This window comes from Coloeus monedula, assembly GCF_965178545.1.
Source record: "Coloeus monedula genome assembly, chromosome: 7".
NCBI lineage: Eukaryota > Metazoa > Chordata > Aves > Passeriformes > Corvidae > Coloeus > Coloeus monedula.
The window spans coordinates 10,784,456-10,806,208 of NC_138787.1; the positions used below are offsets into that span (position 1 = coordinate 10,784,456).

At 39.5% G+C, this 21,753-nt stretch overlaps 1 protein-coding gene across 1 annotated transcript in view; it reads right to left on the reverse strand.

Moving 5' to 3' along the window:
- Positions 1–21,268, reverse strand: part of HECW2 (HECT, C2 and WW domain containing E3 ubiquitin protein ligase 2) — a gene marked incomplete at its 5' end in the record, with an annotated part of 102,849 nt that extends 81,581 nt beyond the window's left edge. The window contains one exon of the mRNA XM_082285485.1: positions 20,977–21,268. Within this exon, the coding sequence (XP_082141611.1) occupies positions 20,977–21,268 (292 nt within the window). The remainder of the gene's footprint in view (positions 1–20,976) is intronic.
- Positions 21,269–21,753: the final 485 nt, after the last annotated feature.

Consider the following 21,753-nt stretch of genomic DNA (forward strand, 5'->3'; position numbering starts at 1 on the left):
TACGAGAAATCTAACACACTGCTGCATACTAAACGGCTGGAAACATTTCTCCCTCAAATACCAACAGAGCAACCCCCAAAAAAGTGGAGAACAAAATTCTTGGACAGTCTTAAAAGCTCCCTAAGCAGCTGTAAGATCCTACTATCGCAGTTCTCTTTACTCTTCAGGACACTTTGGAAAAAACTTGGAAAGTAATGGAAATACAAGACACAGATCTTTGGTTGAGAAAAGCAAGAGCAGAAAACAGGCAGAAAAAGGTACCACAAATGTTCTTACAGCCTCATACAGGAGAGAAGATGCTGTTGCAGCTCTTCCTGAAGGTAATCATGCACTGCCAGAGTGTGCTGGGCAACACTCTGAACTACAGCTGGACACAGATTTTGGCCTTCTGGTGGCACAGTCCTCCTATATTAGCAGTGAAGGATCATCATAATCTATAATCAGATAATTAGTATCATGTCCACGGTGAAAAAAGCAAAGAGGTGTTTGTTCCTCACTGCACAGCAACAGTTTTTCCTGTTGCACAACCAAATTTAAGGTTCATGTACCTCCACTGATTGTCCCTGAGCTGTGGGCAAGAAGCAGAAAGACTCCCCTCACATTCCCTCATGTGCCCCCTGTGACCCACTACATACATTAGTATGTTGCTTTTATTGCACTCTATTGCTTTACACAGCAAGAGCCATTAATAATTTTTCTAGTTGTGAGTGACAGGATGGTCAGGAATAACACCAACTTCTCTAACACTTCGCTCCTACTTCAGCTGCAGAGGCAGAACATAGAAACCATACCATACACCCAGTCCAAACACTAACCCATGAAACCTTTTTCCTACTGAAACTTTAATAGAGTGGGAAAATCCTTGTTCTCATTTTCATACACAGCCTATATTCTGACACTGACCATTTCCTTCTTTTCCAAGAATTATACCACTACATTTGTTTCCATCTTTATGTACACTAACACTTCAGCATGGGGATCAGAGCATCTCCACATGCCTCACAAAATGTGATATTTCAAGGCACAGCAGCAGCTGAAAGGATTAGTTAACTAGAATGCAAGACACAAAGATACCGAAAAAAAAATACAAGTCATTTTTTCAGACATATGACAGTACAATGGCAGGAATAAAGTGGAATTCCACTTCTCTGTATTCAAAGTAAAGGCATCATTGAAATTCAAAGCATTCAAAGACAAAAATAAATCCTTTCACCCATCTCACTGGCAGAAATTCAAAAGCGTAACAAGAGGAAGGAAATGACCTCAAGCTTAACCTCTTTCCTGAAAATCTTACTAATCCTTCATCATAAACGATGTGCACTTCATTCCCATCTCCAGTTCAGGTTTCACACATGTGCCAGCTCCACGGCACAAGTGCCCTGTGCATCGGGAGCCACCTGCCAGCTGACCTGACTCACCTGGAAACCACATCTGGCACAACACACAGACACAACAGTGCTTGGCTGTTCCTGCACTGCACTACTACAGACTGGCTACTACAAGAAAGGCATAAATGTTACACCAAAAATTAAGCTAGAGAATAATATTGAATAAACTCTGACAGATGGTACTGCACACCCTTAGACATAAAGACTATTAGATACTCAGTGATACTGCAGAAGACTCCCAGCATCTTCACAAAAAGCTAATAAACTACCTACCATTTAAATCTTAAGGTCCAGCTAGCTGTATGTGGGGGGAAATATGGCATGTGGGAACCTTCAACCTTTTCCTGAAGGAAGCAGCACACAGCTGAGGCAAAAGCTGCACTACCTCTCATGTCAACTCACCATCATCTCAGCTGCTGATAGTTTGGAGTAAGTGATGTGTGCAGAAGATGGAGACTGCCAAAAGCAGTGGCCACCAGACAGGGAACAGTTTGGAAATTCAGATTTAGGCCACCAATGGCTACCGAAGTTGGGCTATACCTACACTCTAAGGCACTACAATAACTTAGCAGGCTATTGCATTATAAAGATTAGAGGACATGAGGACAGCAAAGATGCAAGCAATATACTAAGGAAAAGAGAAACCTGTCTCTCTCCTTAGCGTCATTTCTTTTTTTTTTAAGCACTTCACTGCTTCTCACATCTTGTTAAAACTCAGATTAACTCATCTTCACAACCATAATTCCTTCTCAGTACACTCCTCACTGTTACATCCAATTCCCCACCATATCCCCAAACACATCCCAACACTGCCACATTCCCCTATTCTAAAGGTGTTTCTCCCACTTTTAACCGTACCAAGTTCAAGGGCAAAAAAACCAAAACCAAACTCCTCAACAACAAACCCTGTGTGCACCAGTATCCTAAAATCCTCTTATTCTGGGACAGGACTGTTTAGAATATCTCGAAACACAAGCCATTTTTTCCTAACTAACATTAAAAAGGTTATTGTGGGGGTAAATGCTGCCAGAGCTAAATTAAAGAAGAAAAAAGGAAAAAAAAAATCTGTATCTAAGCTTTTCTGTGCCATATTAAATCTGCCAGTCTAAGTTTATTGTGGAATGTCTTTCATCATTTTCCTCCTCAGCCACAGCCTTATATGGTGTCAGATAAGCACTTGTTTGCTGGCAGCACACGAGCTGCTGAGCTTGCTTTAGCCGCACGCAGAAGAGGACTGCAGCTTCCAAGGATAAAGGGCATGCACTTTTATCTGTGACCACATTCCCATCACAAATATTTGCCAGAAAAACTGAAAAGTATAACAAATTATTCCTGCTGTGGAAGACATGATACCAGCAAAGCTCTATTCTTGTCTACATAGCCTATTCTGCCCCTGGGAAATTCTGTTGGTAAATAAACATTACCGACAAAAGCACAGTTTTGCTGCTAGCACAGCTGCACTTACAGAGAGGGCTTTCTCTGGTGTGGCTGCCTTGATACACATCACATGTAAACCCACAGGCAACAGAGAAAGTGAGGGGTCATTTATTCTGTGGCCTTCATGCTGGTTTCTTTATTAACCAGCAAACATCTGGTCATGTATGCAGACACCCCATGCAGAAAGGTCCCAGAGAAACTGGCAGTTTTGCCTGGTGTTTGTTTTATTCTGGTCAAACATTTCTCAAGTGGAAACAGTGGAAACACTTCAAGAAAGGTCATATGGTTATGGCCATCCCTCTTTCCTCCGTCTCAGCCTCAAAATGTACTTGGAGCAATTCCTGCTCTGCAATCAGAACGTTATTCCCATTCAGTCTGCTGCTGCTCTCTGGCAATGGTCACATTTTCATCTTCTGAGAGTGGGAATATTCAGGAAAGGTGAAATTTGGACAACACTGTGTGGCCTGTAATACATGGTAGATTATACTGAATGATGTAATGATCTCTTCTGGGTTTAATTTCAGTAAAATATGGGCTCATTTGACAGCCATTATTAGCTCATAAACTAACCTTAAGTGCACTTTATTCCACATGTAGATCTTCTGTAAATGACTTATACCTCAAAAAGAGGCTTTTCTTGTGGAACTGTCAGCAAACACAATTGCCATAACTGAGAGGACTTAAAATAAAGTTGATGACTGTTCCATTTTTACTTTTTTGTTGTTGTTTGCAAATCTAAAAACTAAACACTATTTTGAATCATTATGAAACACACGTCTGCCCTTTAACACCATACACGTCACTGCAATGCACATGTAGGAAAAGCACAACAGGCTAGAAGAGATTTCAAAAATATAGGCATGTTGCTTTAAACCTGTGTTCTAAAACAGTTGCCAAGTGTCATTTGTTCTGTTTGTATTTATGAAATTTTAAAATCAGATAGGAAACAAGTGCTTGGCAACTGTTTATTACTGAAACATTCGGCTTGAGTACTCACCTTTACTTCCAGACAGCATTTTGCAATATGCTTCATGTTGGCTACCCATGAAACAGAGTAAAATTCATTTACAAGCATATTTGCTATTATTGATCTGTAGGTTTGTACAGAACACTTCCTAGTTTCCTGCTTTCCTTTTTTGCTCATCCTTCTGCTACGTTTTCATTTTTCCTCCAGCTTTTCATACAGCAGAAGAAACTACCCTATTTTATACAGAGTTTACAGTAGCAATGGTACATTATGAGCTGAAACCCAGCCAGTGGTAAGATGGGTTCCCTAAGAAGTAGCTAAAGGAAGTACCAAATCTGTTATTACTTGTCTAATAAACTACTAAACTTCTTGCCCTAATTAACAGGAGCTTCCAGGCCTAGTTATTAGCAGCCATCCTATTTCCCTTGCCCTACAACTTAATAATGATACATGAGTACTTTATAAATTTGCATAAATTTTGCAAACACTTTTTGACAAGTATCATGCTTATTTACTTGTTTCATCCTCTGGTCCTGAAAGTGAGGTGATGATAAATTGTAAGCATCTATAATGTAGGTTACACGGCCTTGAGGTTGATACATTTATCAATTCAAAAACTCACCTAACAGATGATCCTCAAAATTGGTGAAAACCCAGAACTTTTAGTTACTCATCACAGCAATAATTTTAAAACCTCATTCTAGCTTACTCAAGTGACACAAATCCCTCCATTTCTGCAATTATCTTCTACAAAAACTGACCTGAATTCACTGGTGCATTATCCACCTGATATGCTCTTTTCTCATTCATATTCTAACAGACCTATCACTGGCAGAAATATTTACATTTTACAAATGCTAGAAAATATTGATACAGCTCAAAGGATGAGCTCAGTCACTTCAGATCAGTCACTTCTCTATGTCCAACATCTTGACCAACAAGACCTTCCAGGTGCTTCAGAGACACAGAGAAACACCAACCAACCATAGTCAGCTACACCCCAAAAGTAACTTCATCATCTTTGCCTATCAAAATAAAGGAAGCCATCAGCACAAGAGCAGTGTCATTCAGCAAGGGCTCACACTTCTAACCCTCCAGTCGTGTCACAACTTTCAATGAAAAAGCCACAGGCCCAAATACATTCATTAGGTATACATAATAATTCTGAATAAATTGCAGAAAAAATCTTAATGTATATATGCAACCAAAAGGCTAAGTTCAATAAATATATTTCTTTTCTAGAACTGAAAGAAAACATGCAACTCAGAAGAAAGCACAAGAATTAAAGGTATGTATTTCTTCTTAAATCCCTGTAAGTGTATAAAGTATCCTAATGAGCTGAAATCTCATTTGTGAGAAGCTCTCAGATGTGTGATGAGAAGGAGGCGCTCCCTTGCCAGATGGCTTGTTCTGCTCATGGCCATGAAGGAGAATGACTGTAACCATGAAAGCAAAATTAAGTGTTTTAACTGCCCACACATGTACACCCTCCAGCAGTTCTAACAAGTAGCTTTTGCCAGTGAAACCTTCTACCAGAATTACTGAAAGTTTTCCATAAGACATTAAAAAAAAAAAAATTAATTGATCATTATCAAGGGTGTTAAACGTCAAGCACAAACCATTTTGAATTACAGAGCCAGCATCACCCAAAAAGCTGACCTAGCCTTTGCACACAGCAATTCACCAGCTGCTTTTATGGCCAGCTAGCTGGGTGTTAGCTTTTGATACTAAGTTAGCTTTTGATACTAAGACCCACCTTAAGCTTTCCCCAGAGTTCTCTTTTCTTTCCTGGAATCAACCAGCAAAGAGCAAAGTATAAGCCAAGCACACTCCCCAAGAGTCCTGTGGAGGTTCATTTACCCTCAATCACTTTTGCATTTTCAAACCCTTGTTTTACTGGGTGTTTACTTGGACTTATTTCTTTTTTTGGTGGGGGTGTGTGTGTGTGTGTGTGTGTGTGAAAGTGCTATTTATTGCTGGGGATGAGGGCTAAAAGAAGCACCAGTACACCCACAGAACAAATCAAATACACAGAAAAAAGAGTTTTCCTGTATACAACAGCTGACATCTAGGGATCCAGGAGGTTAGTTTGGGTTTTGCATTCTCAAATGGTTGATGGTTTGAACCCTGGACCTGTTATGATGGCATAGATATCTCTGAATTTCCAGCAACGTGGCATCCTTCAACACTGAGTGGAGAGAACTGACTCATCACTGAAAAGGAAAGAATGGACTGCCTTTGGATTCCTCAGCTTCGTTTTTGATTGCACTTGATTATTGCTTACAGTTTCTGACATTGATCAGTATTCTTCTTATCCTGTTCCAGCCTTTTGACAGTCACAATATCAGCTAGCATTTCACTTTCGTTGTTCAAGTCCATACCCAAAAAAAATTTTTTTAGGGGAAAAAAAATTCTTTGCCAGTTTCAAGCGATTACTCACTGCCTTTTAGAAATCCTTCTAGTTTCTGAAACTTGTCAAAAAATATTCTTTTCTCTGTCTCTGCAGCACACATCTCTTAAGGATCTTGTGGGATTTAACATTCCCTTAGCAGCTGTTGTTTTTAAGTTTATCTTCAATATTATGAGCTGTTTAAGCAGGAATGCAAACTAGTCTGTTGTTGTCATTTGACAGCAATAGGTTTCTTAGGGAATTTGTTAGAAAGTCAGGGAGCTTCCTGGTTTGGAATACAGAAAAATATTTATATTTAGACAATATACTTTTGTCAATGTCTCAGTAATTTAACCCAAATGTAAAACTGACGAGCAAAAAGAATAAATGGTCCAAGAATAGAGTTGCTAACCCAAGACAGATACAGCAGCAATGCTTCCTGCTCATGCCTCTATTAAAGAGTGTAACCATCAGCTATGATATTGTGAATACCTCTGCATAAGCAATTTTGCCTTTCCTTTTTACAAACCACATAACCTCTAGCTTAAGTACTCAGCGACATCCTCCTATTTTCTTTATATATGTATATGTTTGCTAAGGCACCAAAATGGCTGATAAGGAATGCTACAAAAAACCTACAGATAAGAATAATAGGTCTGCATAAAGAGAGCACATCCATGTTTGTAAGCAGTGTGCTAAGGGAGACTGTTAAAAGAATATGCTGAATCACAAGCCTTCACTACCTTGCTCACCATTAGCACTTAATTTTCCTGCCCAGCTACTCTTCCCACCTCCCCTTCAGTGCCCCATGCGTGGAAGATCTAATGGTAGATTCCTCATCTTCAGTTGCAATTGCTGAAAAGCCCTTCCACATTTTTAGTCTCCTCTCCTGAAATGGGTTTATTCAAAAACTTTGCTGTGAACTGGCATAAAAGCAGACCTAAATGCTACAATATTTTGAAAATTATTATGGAGGCCATTGCTATTCCTTGACTTCAAATGTGCTGAGATGCTTTACTGTTGTGAGAAGTATTACATACTCCTAGCTCTGACCAGATTCCTCCTTTCTTCTGCCTTCTGCTTGTGATGTAGGGACTCAGGATTCACTTTAGATTTGATACGGCTATTGATAATTTGCAGAATTAATACATTACATAAGATAATCTGAGTTCATTATGAAGCCAAATAAACCTATACAAAGCAAACATCTTTTCTAAGCACTTCCTACTAATGTTGCATCTGAAATAAAATATTCTAAATGTTTCCAAAGACACATGTTGTTCCAATGAGGATAGCCACAACTACACAATGTGGTAGTGTAAATCTAAGAAGTGGGCAAGAACTATACAAAACCAGCAAAAAAGATATCTATGGTTTTAAAAGTATATAAAACTGCAAACAAAAAAATCCATTCAGATTGGTTCTGTCCCACCTAACTAGCCACAAGTTTGTACAGTGAGCTGTAAACTTTGCTAATATTTGTGAACCAAGTCCCCAGGGCATAATTTTCAGCCAAGCTGCGGTTTCTGCATTTTTGCATAATTTTGTATTGTGTGTCTTTGATTATTTGCAAACAGACTATCCCATTTGGGGATCTGGCACAAGCATGCTGACACTGCAGAATTTAACAGCACAATTAGGGAAACACTGTAGTCACCAGGAGAACAGCTTCGTTGGATGAGCACATGACTGAAGTCTGATCCAGTTCGCTTTACAGAAGCACATCATGTTTTCCTCAGTCCAGTCCCCCAAACAGTATAGCGTGCTTATACATTGAATTAATCTTCAAGCAGACACAGGATAACCCAGAAACAGATCAGGAGCACAGCACATTCCAAATCTGCACATACACTTTCAAAGATGCTATTTTTGCAAGGTATACAGATGGAGGAAATATAAATGTGCTCACTGCTGTCTCAGTGCCTGCATTCTTCCACTGTCCCTGACCTGATTCAGGTTCCCTTGGACTGCAGCCTGGGGTTTGTTTATTTGACAGACATTCAGAAGTTTTTTGTTGGTTCTCTGCTGAGACCACCAAACCTATTTTGTCACAATGTGCCAGGAGTTTGTTCTGGTGGTTGTAGCCACCTATTTTTGCTGATTTTCTCTACCACACTCGGGATATACCATCTCCTGTGCTCAAGCTGGAGCTGCAAACAGGTAGGTTTGCTGACTTGCAAGTCAATCTTGTGTCAAGCATTGTTTTTCTTTTCTGCATTCCTGTCAAATCAATCAATAATTTCTTCAGATTCTTCAACAGAGATGTTTTTATTGATGCAATGCTTTTGTTTGTTTTTTAATAAACCATGACTATTCTGTCCTTTTGCCTGCCCTTGCTAAGAAGAATGCAGCACCCATTCTCTGCCCATGAGGTCAGGGGTCCAACCCCGCCACTGCCTCAAGAACTGGGAATTATTAAATAAAAAATTAACTACAAAATTAAGTACTTGGGCTTTGTACCAAGAAAGCACAGAGGGTTGGAAATATTTGTAAGTAGTTGGAGAGAAAGTATAACAGAGATACCACATACAAAAACTGGAGGGGAAAAAAAGTCATTGATAGCCTAAATCCTCACCACAGTGAAGTGGGGTTGCTTTACAACTGCCCATAAATCATAGTTGTTTTTTTGAGTTATTAGTTCGTGGTTTCCACCATCCCCTTCATATTTCACTCTTTTCTCTTAGTTCTTTCATAACTAAGAAATACCCGTGCTCCTCCCTCAGAAAATATTTCAGCTGCCCTAAATGCCAGGACAGAACTGCTGTGGCACCTGCAGCTGCAACTCCTCACGCACACTTCTACTTCACTCCTAAAGGTCATATTAAAAAGCTTACAGATCACAGTATCAAACTACCACGGTCAATACTTATACTCCAACAAGAGAAATGTAGCAAGTTAATTGTTCACCACTGCAAATCACAGGCAACAATCACTGACAACAACCACGAAACCAGAGAAACAGCCCTGCACCTTATTCTGTCTCCTTCCACTGCAGTTGGATTTGTATTTTGTACCTGCTTTTATGCAACTCTCACTGTTTTGAGACACTTTACACACCGACAGGGTCAACTCCTTTGCAGATGTTCCACACTTTCTTCTCTGTTGTGGTGTGCATGCATTCAGATTTCCCTCGAGTGCCTGACAGTGCACATCACCTGTCTGGAGATGCACATTTAGAGATGTGGTATTTATTGCCTGCATCAGGGACTTTCTGTATAATGCACCAAAGCAGGGCAAGCTGGCTCATTACTTGCTGCCTCAAAGTTCAAAGTTCAGATCCAGACCCAGATGTTGAACTTTTTAAATATTAAGGACCATCTGTTTTACTTTTAGTTTGACTCATCAGAGAGAAAATCCCAGATCATGGTGTTTGGTGCTGGCTTTCTCAGTTCTGTCCCTGAGTTGCTGAGTAATCCTTGGGAAGCAAAGAAAATCCCGAAGCCTTTGCCTACCTACAGTATAAGACAGATATGTTACTAAAATGGTGTCCTCTTACTTATTTTTAATCTAACTATGTAAGACTGCAGTCAGTTGCCAGCACAGTGACTCAGCAGAGCCCCAAGCAGGGAAACGCCCTGCTGGGACTCCTGCAACCCAAAGGGAGCATGGCCAGGCACTGGGCCTTTCCTCACAGAACAGCCTCACCTGCTTTGGGCATCTGCAGGACACTCAGGACACCCACAGCAAGGGCTCCTGGAACCAGAATGCAAATTGCTTGTAAATAATGGAGTAGGGACCAACGCACTTTGCCTATGCAGCCTTCAGATTTCAATGTTGTTTTATGAAAGCTTGGTAGTCCTCAACTCAGCATCTTTACATTACTCTGATTAATTTACACTTAAGTTTAGCAACATCCTTAATTTTCCATTAGAGAGCCTGCCTGTCACTTCCCCGTCTACAACTCTCACACTAATACCTGTCGGTCTGGAAGCATGCCCCACATTCCTAACGGGAAAGCTCAGGTGCTCTTTGGGGATATTTGTCTCCCAAATCCTTTTGGAACGTGGAGCATATGTAACAGATTTTCAGAGACTATCTGTTAATTAGTATCCACAGAACTATCAAGGGCATCTGTGGTGTCGAACACAGTATCCTCTATTCAGTAAGCAATTTATTTCAGGAGGTTGACTCATTTCCTTAAAGCTTTTTGAGCTATCTGTTGTGACTGAAAAAAATTCCGAAAATTTAGAAGTACTCAAGGAAATGAGCCAACACATCCTGGAAGAAATTCATCCAAAATACACACACAATAAGATAAGTCAGTCTCAGATTTCTAAAGAAATGAGCAGGAAGGAGTTCTGAAAGAACCTGAAATATTTTCTGTGAAACACAACGTTTGTTTCCCCTCATCATAACTCTCCTTACGCCCACTTTAAAAGCAGCATATTATGGTTAATCAGGAAGCGGTCTTCCTAAGGTTTTTTTCTCCCTGCAAAGAAAAAAAAAACCTTCCCTTAAACAGTTTAGTGGATCTCCCCTATACTTAAATTAAAAACACTGCTGTCTGTGTGCCTGATGAGAATTTTCAGTAACTGGTGCTTACCCCTAGAGGCACAGAGCCCATGGTCAAACCATATATCCACAAGAGAGCCTTCTCAGTGAGATGAGTAACACACTGAATTACCTCATCACAGACTCATTACCTTCAAGGGTTTCCAGCAATGTATCAACGTCTCAAGGCACTAGGAAATATTCCTGAGCATCAAATAAGCCACCTCAAAGTAACTGGTAGAGTTCATACTCTAGCTAAACAGAAGACAGTTTTTCTTTGGAAATTTAAATGGAATTTTATGACAATGTCTTGTTTTACTACGTTTAACTGCACAGCAGTCCTAAGCAAAAGGACATCACCTAAAAAATAGCACCTTATAACCTATTCTTCATCACATGACATGCAGTATATAGATGGCAAAGAGGGAGAAAAGGAGGTTGTAAGATCACTCAAGACTTTTGCAATCTACTTCAGCTGAAGACAATTTAGAATTTCCAAAATAAATTAACTTGTGAGTAATGCAGTGATGGCAAAAACTGAGCTTTCAAGTAATAACCAGAAAAACTGCTAACTTGTCTTAAGCACCATCTTGTCACACTCAGAGTAATAGGAATGATTTTTTTTCCCCTATACATTGCCAGATCCTTTTCCTCACGTATAGGCTTTAGTAGTTTTGCAGTGAGATGGATGACTACTTCAGAGTTAAGATTTACCTCTTAAACAAAAAGGATACCAATACAGTTATTTCTCATCCCAAATATTTAAGCTGATGTCATGAAGATGAGAGAAATGAAGCCAAACACTGCTTATGATAAGTACTAAATAGCTCTGCAGATTAATCTGGATGAGACCAAAGCCAGAAGAAACACAAAAGTAATTTTGCAGTTCTTTAGAAGCAGTATCATTTTAACCAGTGCCAAAAATCATCAACAGAAGTCAAAAAAAGAGAGAACAATTTTGCTTATTTAACTTTTTAGCATAAAATCTCAGAAATCAAAAGTGCTCTCTCTCATGGTGTTAACACACAACAGCAAAAAAGAACACAACACTGTGTAGACTAATGAAGGCAAGGAAGTTTTATTAACTTGTGCAATTGTCTTAAAAGCACCTACATAAAGCATTTATTTTTCCTTCTACGTTTCCAGCAGAGTATTTTTTAAAAGCATTAATTCCCTGGGACTCTTCAAGCAACAAACAGAACCTAGGACTGAATGCAACTAGAAACAAAGGCTCACCAACTCAGCTACTCCCAGCAATACAAGTAAACCCAGACATAAGTAATTGCAAACAGTGCAATCAGACTTGCTCTCCTTTTGCAGCAGCCTACAAATCACATCCCATCACAGCCTCTCTGCTGGGGTCACTGCTGCACATTGCAGCTAAGCAGGTCCAGTGGCAAATTACTGCCAAGAGTGTCCCTCCCACTCCTGATCCCCCACTCCTGCAGGTAACCCCTGCTGCTGTCCCTCAGCCCCTTCGAGATGCTAAACTGGCAGAGAGCTGTTTGTATTGGCAGAGCAAATGCTCTGCCAGCTTAGCGCTGCTCAGCCAGCGGGCGGCAAACAGCAGCACCGAGCACAGTCATCTACGTGAATCTGGAACACAGAGATTTTTGTTTAACTGCTTGAGCGGGAGAGAAGAAGAGCACTCAGTTCAATGTGCTGTAATTAGGACTGCTTTCCAAACCTGAAACCTTTTGTGCTCATGACTTAGATTAGCGAATGCACAACAAACGCCAAAGCTCTTTGCATCCCTTGGGGCAGCGGCACTGGTGTCCGGTGGGATGGCTGGGACTTCACTTCTGAACACGCAGCAGGGGTGTGGGTGGTTTGGGGTTTTTGAAGGGAACTGCATAATGCACTTTTCACCCTATTGCTCAAATTTACAAGTTTAAGAATACATCAAAGAAAGTGTTGCTGCCTGCACATTAAGTACCATCTCATCAATAACTCCTAAAAATCTTACTCATTTTTGACTTTGGTAGATTGTTGAATCCTTATTCAGTATCTGGGAAGCAACTGCCTGTCTGGAAGTCTACTAAAATTGAAAGATGCATCTATGTTGAAAAATTTGTCAAACTGAATTTTCCCTCACCCTGCAGGCTACCATCTGCTGAACTATGTCATGCATGAAACTCTAGATACAAATTAGAAACATAGTGAACATAGAAATATATATTTTTTTTCTTTTTTTAACAAGGTCATTACTGGATATTTATCTCAGTGACAACCAAATGTGCCTCCTACTGCACTATAATGTTTTTCTACACATATCTCATTTTATGAAGCCAAACCCATTTAGGCTTAACTAGCTTCATATCCAAGAAAGTGCTTCCACGTTTTATGGCAAAGATAAAACATTGATTAAGATCCTGATTTTGCAAGGCATGGAATGCATTCAGTTCTTAGTCCTCTTCACAGATGAAACCTATCAGGTCCAAGCTTTCAGTTTTCACCTCTTGAAAATTATCCTCAAGTGTGACTTAAGTCACATGAACTACATTTTTGACCACCAGATAAAGTTTAAATTCTCAAGTAAGGACGCATTTAACTGAGCATGAGAGTTCATACCATATCTGGGTAGATATCTGTCTTTTTCCTCTTTGCCTTACTACAGTACTTGCAGAATGAAAATGTTATTTTTATGGAAATTGTAGGTTTATTTTTTGCATTACCGCACATTGGGAGATAAGGGATTAATTTATTCCCAAGGTTAGGGCAGGATTGACAAAGGCAATGAACCTACTATTTTTATGAACTTTCAAGGACTACTGACACATTAGTGATCAGTGACTCGAAACACGACGGAAGACTAAACAGTTTGACATTAACTCTGAATGACTGCCACACAAAGGAGGCAGATCTCATGAAGAGAGTTTGAGCAGACCTTGAAACAAAGCTCAGAAGCACAGGATTTGCTTGCCTGAAAATTGGCTGCCCACCAAAGTGAGAGCAATGGAGTCCCGGCTGCTGCTGGGCACAGAGACAGGAAACGCTGCCAGGGCAGACGTCCCCAAGTTCTGCTGTGCCCACAGGGGGAGCGCCAGCGAAGCACAGTCCGTGTAACTGCACAGCTCGCGCATCTTCGCCCCAAATCAGAGCCTCCCTCATGCCAGAACGGCAAAGCACACAAGGCCTGGGTGCCACTCTGGCCCTGCTCACCATTCTTCCGTACCAGAGAAGTTCCAGATCTGGCCATTCTCTAGGTCTTTTCTGTCCTTCAAATAGCATAAATTGCAGAAAAATCTTGATGAGCTTTGCTAAGGAAGGAGGCCTACGAAAATCAGTATTGGCAGCTTCATTAACCTCCTCCAGTAATAATTTATGAACCTGTGTATCCAATATCAGAATATATTAAAATATTATATTAAACATATCTGCTAATAAAGCATTAGCTTCAGAATCCTGGTATGTTTGTGTCTCATCTTTTAGCTTTACCTACACCAGTCACATCCTTAACATATCCTATTTAGCATTCAGCTTGTAACACTTCTCCATTAATTGAGATTCTTACAGTCATTGATAAATCTGTGCAGATGCAGGAGCCAAGAACTTCATAAAAAATGTACAGGAGGAATTCTAGCACCATACATAATACAAAACTAATCCATAATCTATTTCTCACATGAAAAAAGACCCCATAGATGAACTAATGCAACTCCTTTTTCAATCCAGTTACCACTGACTTGGAATAACTGTTTTTCCCAAACTGTTTTGAAAATACTGTATGGCATGTTGATTTGATTATAGAAAACAGCACTGGAAAGGTCTTTTAAAAAATTAAAACCAACCTCCTTCAAATAAATTAAAACACAAGCTAACACAAGGCAGTTTTATAGTAACAGGAATATTACAAATTCAGAGGTCTACACTGTTTTCCATTATCCAGTGTTTGTATTTGCCATCTTCCCATCTGCTAGAACAGTCACTTCAAAAAGGCAGGGTGGGGAGAACACCACTTTCTATCCAAAGGATTATAAATGTTGTCATGCCAAAACCTCTTGCAGTGGAAAGATACTGACAACACAGCTGAAAATGTCCTCCCAGCAGCTACGTTTGTCTAGTTTTCAGGTCAGGGCTATCTCAAAAACTGAAAAAAATACAATTAACTGAAAAGTTTGGATGTTCTGGTGAGACTTAGAATTCTGCACAGCTTAAACTTATATATCATCCTATGAGATCCTAGATTTTGGGAGTTTTAGCAGGGAATTAATTACTTTCTAAACAAATAAAATGTATATATTTTAATATAACGAGTGTGTCTTTCCAGGCATCTGCTGCATGCAATGAAAACACATAGAGAAAACACTTTCAATCCACCTCTTCTAATTTTTTGCAGTAAAAAAATGGTATTATGCTGTCCATACACTGATTTTTGAGAAAAGTTCACCAGCTCACAACTGAAGAGGAGAAAGTACCAAATTCCATGTTGGTAAAAAAGGAGCTTTGTATGTGGGTCAGGACCTAGGAAGAACTGAAAGAATAAAACTGGAATGCAGTATCTGGAGGGAAAGCTTCCAAAGACCCTTGGTTTATTATAAATTTTTTTTTAGACCACTGCAGCCTCACCACACATGATTTTAGGATACAATTCTTACATTAGACTGCCTTCACTTTTCATTATCCCACTCAAGAGGTGGCCTTTCCCTAAATATTACTAAGTCACCAGCAAATGAAATTATTGAGGCAGCTTTTTCTCCACACTCTGTGGCTGATGACATCCAGCACAATGCCAGCCTCCTGGAAGTCAAAGCCAGACACTCTCATGGAGCCAACTGGGTAAAGACCGACTCTTCTACACAGAAATTCAAGCCTGTGGTTTGCAGACCTTAGCAGCAACCACAAATTAATAGTTTTATGCCTAGCAACTAGTCAATAGACATGAACAGTACTGCTCATATTTTAAAGTACAGAAAAGGAAAGAACAGAACAGAAAAAAAAAAATCAAGTGAATAATCAGAATTTTCTGGAAGATAATAAAGATATTACTTTGTATGTTTTCTATAATGCAAACCAAATAAATCTTCTAGGAATAAAGTATCTTAACATTTTATAATCTCTCTGTCTAATGTGAGCCACTATTTTAAGTGTACTAAAGGCAGTTTATGCAAAAGCTTTTTTCTTTTTAATCCTGTCTGACCTGAAAAGGCGAGGCTCCAAACTCCATTACCCTAGGAAGCTTAGTATAAACCCAGAGTCTATCTAAATTGCCCTATATAACTTCACATTTGGGGGTCGAGGGGGGGGGGGGGGTGTTTCTTTTCATTTTTGTTTGGTTTTATAATGCTATTTTGGATCTAGGTATAACAAAAAGCCAAGCAGCCTCTGTAAAGCAGCTGATGGAAACAAATACAATGACCTTTGATGGTCAGCATTTTAAACGTGCTAAGGATCTCTAGAATGAGGGCATGTGTCTCATAAATAGGACTCTGTAAATTAGGACAAAAACAGGCCAACCTAGGCAATTTGGCCATGGGAGACAGTCTATTTTAGCCAGAAATAGGGTTTGCTTCTCTCTGCTGACTTTTTATTCTTTATTTTGTACTTCCTGGTTTTTTTTAATATGAGACTTCATGACAACCCATAACACTCATCAAGATGCAACTTCCCTCAGCATTCCACAAGCAGTGGCAAGTCCACCTGCTCATCTTTTTGAGCAGTTCTCACTTTCCAAGGAAGTCCTGGAACCCTGTTGCTATAATAACACAGTAGCAAGAAAATTGGGATCTCATAGTTCCTTCAAACTGAATATCCATTTTTCTCCTTTGATTTCAACTGGGGCCAATATTTTGCACAACTTTACTCACTACAGGACTCCAGAGCTTGACCACTCTTGCCATAGCAAGATGCAGATTCCTTGTAAATAGAGGAAATAAAAAACAACCTCCAACATATAAAATATTGCTTGTAACAACAATAATTTTTAAAACAGGCATATACAAAGCAAAAACTGAGCTGCTACTGAACAAGAAAACCTTATGGGTCGAAGAGGATGTCTGTTAAATTCTGTAGTCTTCTACAACTTCAAACGATGAAGGTTTTTAGTCTAAATCCTAATTAAAAACAGAGAATTTTTGAGATGAGGATCTCTTCCTTTTCATTAAGACAGAAAGACTGAAAATTCAAAGTAAGCACAAGTGCAATATCTCTACTAAAAAGCCCCCTCTTCAAATTTCATCAAGCCTTGTCACTCCCCAAGTGACAATCCTCATTAACAGCCCTGAATAAAAAATGACAAGTACATTCTAGGCAGAGCTTAAAGCTGAATTCAAAATGATAAACCTGTATTTCAGATTTGACAATTTCACATTTCACACAGCACTGCCCAATTTACCCAAAGAGAGCGAGTAACATTTCTGCCTTGCACGCAGTCTCAGTGGGACTCCCCTCTGTGCTTTCACAGCTGTGGTATCTGCATTCCCACACATCTCGCCTCTGGAGATACAAAGCCGCTTTAACGAAACTTCATGGACAAGACTGTTCCAGAAGTGCCACTGACACTTTTAAAAGTTCAGCCAGTACAAATCCAGAAATAGCCAGGAAAAAGGATGTTTGCCTTCACAAAATACACTGTGTCCCTCACATACACTCTTCTTCTGGTAATCCTTAGGAATACACTGGGAAAGAACAAGAACATGTATACAAAGCAGTCTCTGCAAGAAAACGGGCCGTGTTTTAACATACACACTGATGAAACAGAGGAAGATACAAGTAGGGTACAAGTGAGCAAACTCACATATATAACTAAAAACATTATTTAAAATACAAATTTATAGAAAAATTGAGCATGAATTTAGCTACATAGAATTATTCAGTTAGGTTCAATTTCTTGCATTAAAAATGAAAGACCAAAAGTTTCTGTAGAGGAGTATCCCATGAATTAATGCCTCATAAAATACAGTCTTTTCTACAAAGTATTTGTTCATTTATATCTTCCTTTCCTTTTTTAATAAAATAACAAGAAGTCTAAAAAAAAATTCACATGCACTTAAAAAAAAATTAAGAAATCAGTCCTTCAGAATAAGATGATTCTGTGATTCTCCCCTTGGGCTTTTCTCGTTTTAAAAAGGTAACATTTATTTTCATAACCATTTAGCAGGACAAACATTTCACTGAAGTTGTACTGTTCTAGGAAAAGCTCCATCTACTCTTCCCTAGTGAAAGCCAATCAATCACCTGCAAAGCACCTAACAGCAGAGGCAGTGACTCTGATTGCTGACAGTCTTGTGACCAGCTGCACCAATCAATGTCTGGGGGTATGTGTACAGTGGGTTCTGGCCAGCCTGTTACAAAGAAACTTCTATTAAGGAGTTTGGTGGGATTCCTAGTGAGCTACTGCAGTTCTAACCAAGCAGTAAAACCACACTCAGAAGCACAGAACTGCCTTCTCATTATAGAAAACTAATGAGAACATGCTAATTGAGTAAATTAATGAATGAAGAGGCAAGACCGCTTCCAGTGCTCCATTTTCAATTCCTTTTATAATGGATGTAATTATATGAAACTTAATTTGAGCTGAAAATGTACCTGCATTGCTTCAGACCTTTGCCAGATCTCTCTGTACAAATGCCTGAACTCAGAATGATGGTCATTTTAGAATATTCATCTTCTCCTCACAGAATCAACAATCACTTTTTCCCCTCAAAACACTGACCTGTCTTTCATGACAATTAACTGCACAAGCAACATTAAAAAAAAAAAAAAAAAAAAAAAGCCACCAGACCGTGCTTTTGGTGCTTTGGGGTTTTAAAATAACCCCAAAAATAATATTTGCCTCTTCCTGCTCCCAGCTCCTTGAAAAATGGTGCTTTACTTGAAGACATGGGGGAATACTGGAGGTACAGCAGCAAGATGGCAGAGCCCCAGTGACGCCTTGTGTTAGTGACCACACACAATTCCCAGTGCCTTCAGGAGCCTGTGCCAGAGGGGAGACTTAAATGAAATAATTTTCATTTTAAACAAAGACCAGGATGGAGAACCTCAAGCAACTACATTAAATGTTAATAACATGTTTGAGAATGGAGCTTTTATTCTTAAAAATATTCACCAACTAGCATGCCTCTCTTGAGAAAATAAGTACTTGCAAAGGAGTAAGTGGAAACTGGTGGTACTTCACAGCAATTATCACAAAGGACTGAAAATGCTGGATTACACCTGTAGAATTTAACTTACCTTAACTGCGGCTATAAAAGTTATGCAAATTAAGAGGTTTTTTTAACACTTGAAAGAGTTGATCAAAAAACATAAATCTTGAAAGAGTTGATAAAAAAACTTACATCAAAGACAGACAGGCATGCCTATCAGACTATGTCCTTACCTCTGCTGTTAAAAAATGTGCAGTTTTATCATTCAGAGTGATAAAACCACAAGTCTTAAAGGAAACACTCTGCTCAGATCTATTTTAAATCAGTAACAAAACTCACACCACCATTCATGGATTTCAAGTGGCAATGGAGACAAAAGCTTCTGGACCTTCCACCATTTAACAAGAAATCATTCACATACTCTGTATTACATGGTAGTATAAGGGGGGTTTAGGCCCAAGAAGACATAAATATGGGTGTTCCACAGGATTCTTACCCTGTGGTAACTTAATATTGTTTTATATTTTACAGATTAACAGACTGAATGTAGAAATATTTTTAATCATAAAAATAAGATAAAAATCACTTTCAGCCTACAGTAAGAACCAGTAAGAATTTTACAGAGTTGCTGCATTTTAGCTTACTGAATATCAATCCTGAAGTGCTGTGAACCATAAAAAAACAACAGGAAAGATTGTTAAGCCTTTATGCAGATGAAGTTCTCGATGTATTTAAATTAGAATGTTTAAGTTCATTTAGCAGGCTGTGCATTTTACAGCACAGATCACACTTTGATTGCTAATGCTGTTGGGAAGATCCATTTCTGTTTATTACGGAGACACTTCAGTTAGGTGGCTTAAAGGTTAGTGCATATCCACAGTTTGTTCCAGGAGAGACTGCAGCTTACACAGCAACTCCAATACAGCTTTTATAGCCAGGTATGCACTGGAACAACACAAGTCAATAATGTCCACTTTGTGGAACTACGATAATGTTGGAAAAAATACCAGATGAAAAGAAAGAGAACTAGAAACAGCATCTACACAGAATGTAACATTAAGTGATGCAAAGATGGAACATCTTGTGAAAAGGTGGCACAGCAAATATCTCTCAAAAATCCTACTGAGGCCAATTTCATTGCACTACACTTAGTCCCAGCACAGACAAATTTCCAGTGGTCAAAACTGTCTCCATCAGTTTGTGCTATCATGTTTCTGGCAGCTTGAACTGACCATTCTCTCTACATGAGTAATCAGGTTCAGAGAAGCAGCACAATTTTGCAACAAATGAACCCATCAGTCCCACTTAGTGAGCACTGGTTAAATTCAGTGCACTGGTTAAATTCAGTGCACGTGAAGGGATTCCTTGAGAAGGCGACTAAAGCCCATGTGCCACTCGAGGTACCCAGGTACTGGCTATGCTCCTTTCCTAGTGGGGGCATAAAGGCTGTCCTTTGGACAGCTTCAAACCACACATGCAGCAGGGACGTTTGCATCCTTGATTAAACACAACACACAGGAAAATCACAACCCAGAGAGGTTACTGATGCTCTCAGCACCAGCTGACCAGCTGATCCACCCCTTTCGAGCCACATTATCTGCTAATGCACACACACAGCCCACAGGCCCTTGCATGCCAGCCTAGAGCTCTTTCCAGCTCCCTCCTATGAAATAGCCCGAACAGCACAAAGAAACCCACACAGAAGAATCTCTGGAGAGGATTTCCTTCTACATGAACTCCTCATAAACAGAAATTTTCGCTCCTTCAGAACTGATGCTATTTCAGTTCTACAAAATCAAAGACTTATGTAAATGATAATGTAGCTTTTCACAAATGGTAAGTGGTTACTTGTCCAAGATAATGTATAAGCATTGGACTGTAAGCACATCGAGTTACATGATGAATATGGTACTTCAGATTTTCCAGTCTGTAAGCCAGCCACCAGCAAAGGTGGAAACAGGAAACTGTATGCTTAAGAATAATGCATTTCATCTTCTAGCAGGTCACTGTGGAACCAGATCTACCTTAATTAGAATCATGTTTTTACATAGTTCACTGCATGGAGAAAAGCAAAGAGGAATCCAAGGCAACTCTCTGCAGTCTTATCTCAGCTTTATCTGTAGATTAGTCCTGTAGTGTACCAGAACATGTCAGAAAATAAAATAGGAAGTGACAAAATAGCAAGAAACACACAAATATTACAACATAATTCTAACTTACCTATGTGATAAAGTCCTATCCAGTCAGTTGGATCTACTTCTTCCTTAATATCCCAGAAAATGATGAGGTTCTGAGACTGTCCCAAGGTGTATTCATACATGCTGGCTGTCAAACTAGACCTGCTATCCGAGGTCACTAAATCAGTGTCACTGTTGGCACGCTGCAAGTTCATATTCTCAGGCATGGTGCCCTGAGAGGCCAAGCTCTGCAGGTTCTCGGGGCTCAGGGTGTACCGGAGCTGTGGGTTGCGGCGGCGCACAAAGAGCAGATGTTCTCGGGCTGAGCTGGCCATCTCTTCTCCACTTTTGTCAATTCACGTAAAAAAGTTGTTGTTCAGAGATCTATCATGAAGAAGGAAAAAAGTAAGTTTAAAGTGAGACAAGAGGTGACTCAGTTATTAAACGGAGAAGTATTAGTGCAAAAATGTTCCCACAGAAGCCTAAAACAGACTGAGTACAGTCTTTCTTCATTGCCCTACCAGTGCAAAGAACTGAGTGTCTGTACATTTAAAAGACCCCATGATTCACATACAACAAAATGTTTTGTGGTGTATGTTAGCCATACACCACAAAATAACATTTATAAGCCAGAAAACAGCAGAAAGCAAATCATCCAATCTATGAAGCGAGAACAGCCGTAGTAACCAAGCTAATTTAAGTTTGGCCTTAAGAGTGAAATAGCCTTAAGAGCAAAGACACAATGAACTCATCTTCCACCATAAAAATCACAGCACTACATGATGGATATGGTAGTTTCAACAATACTCTCTATGCCCTG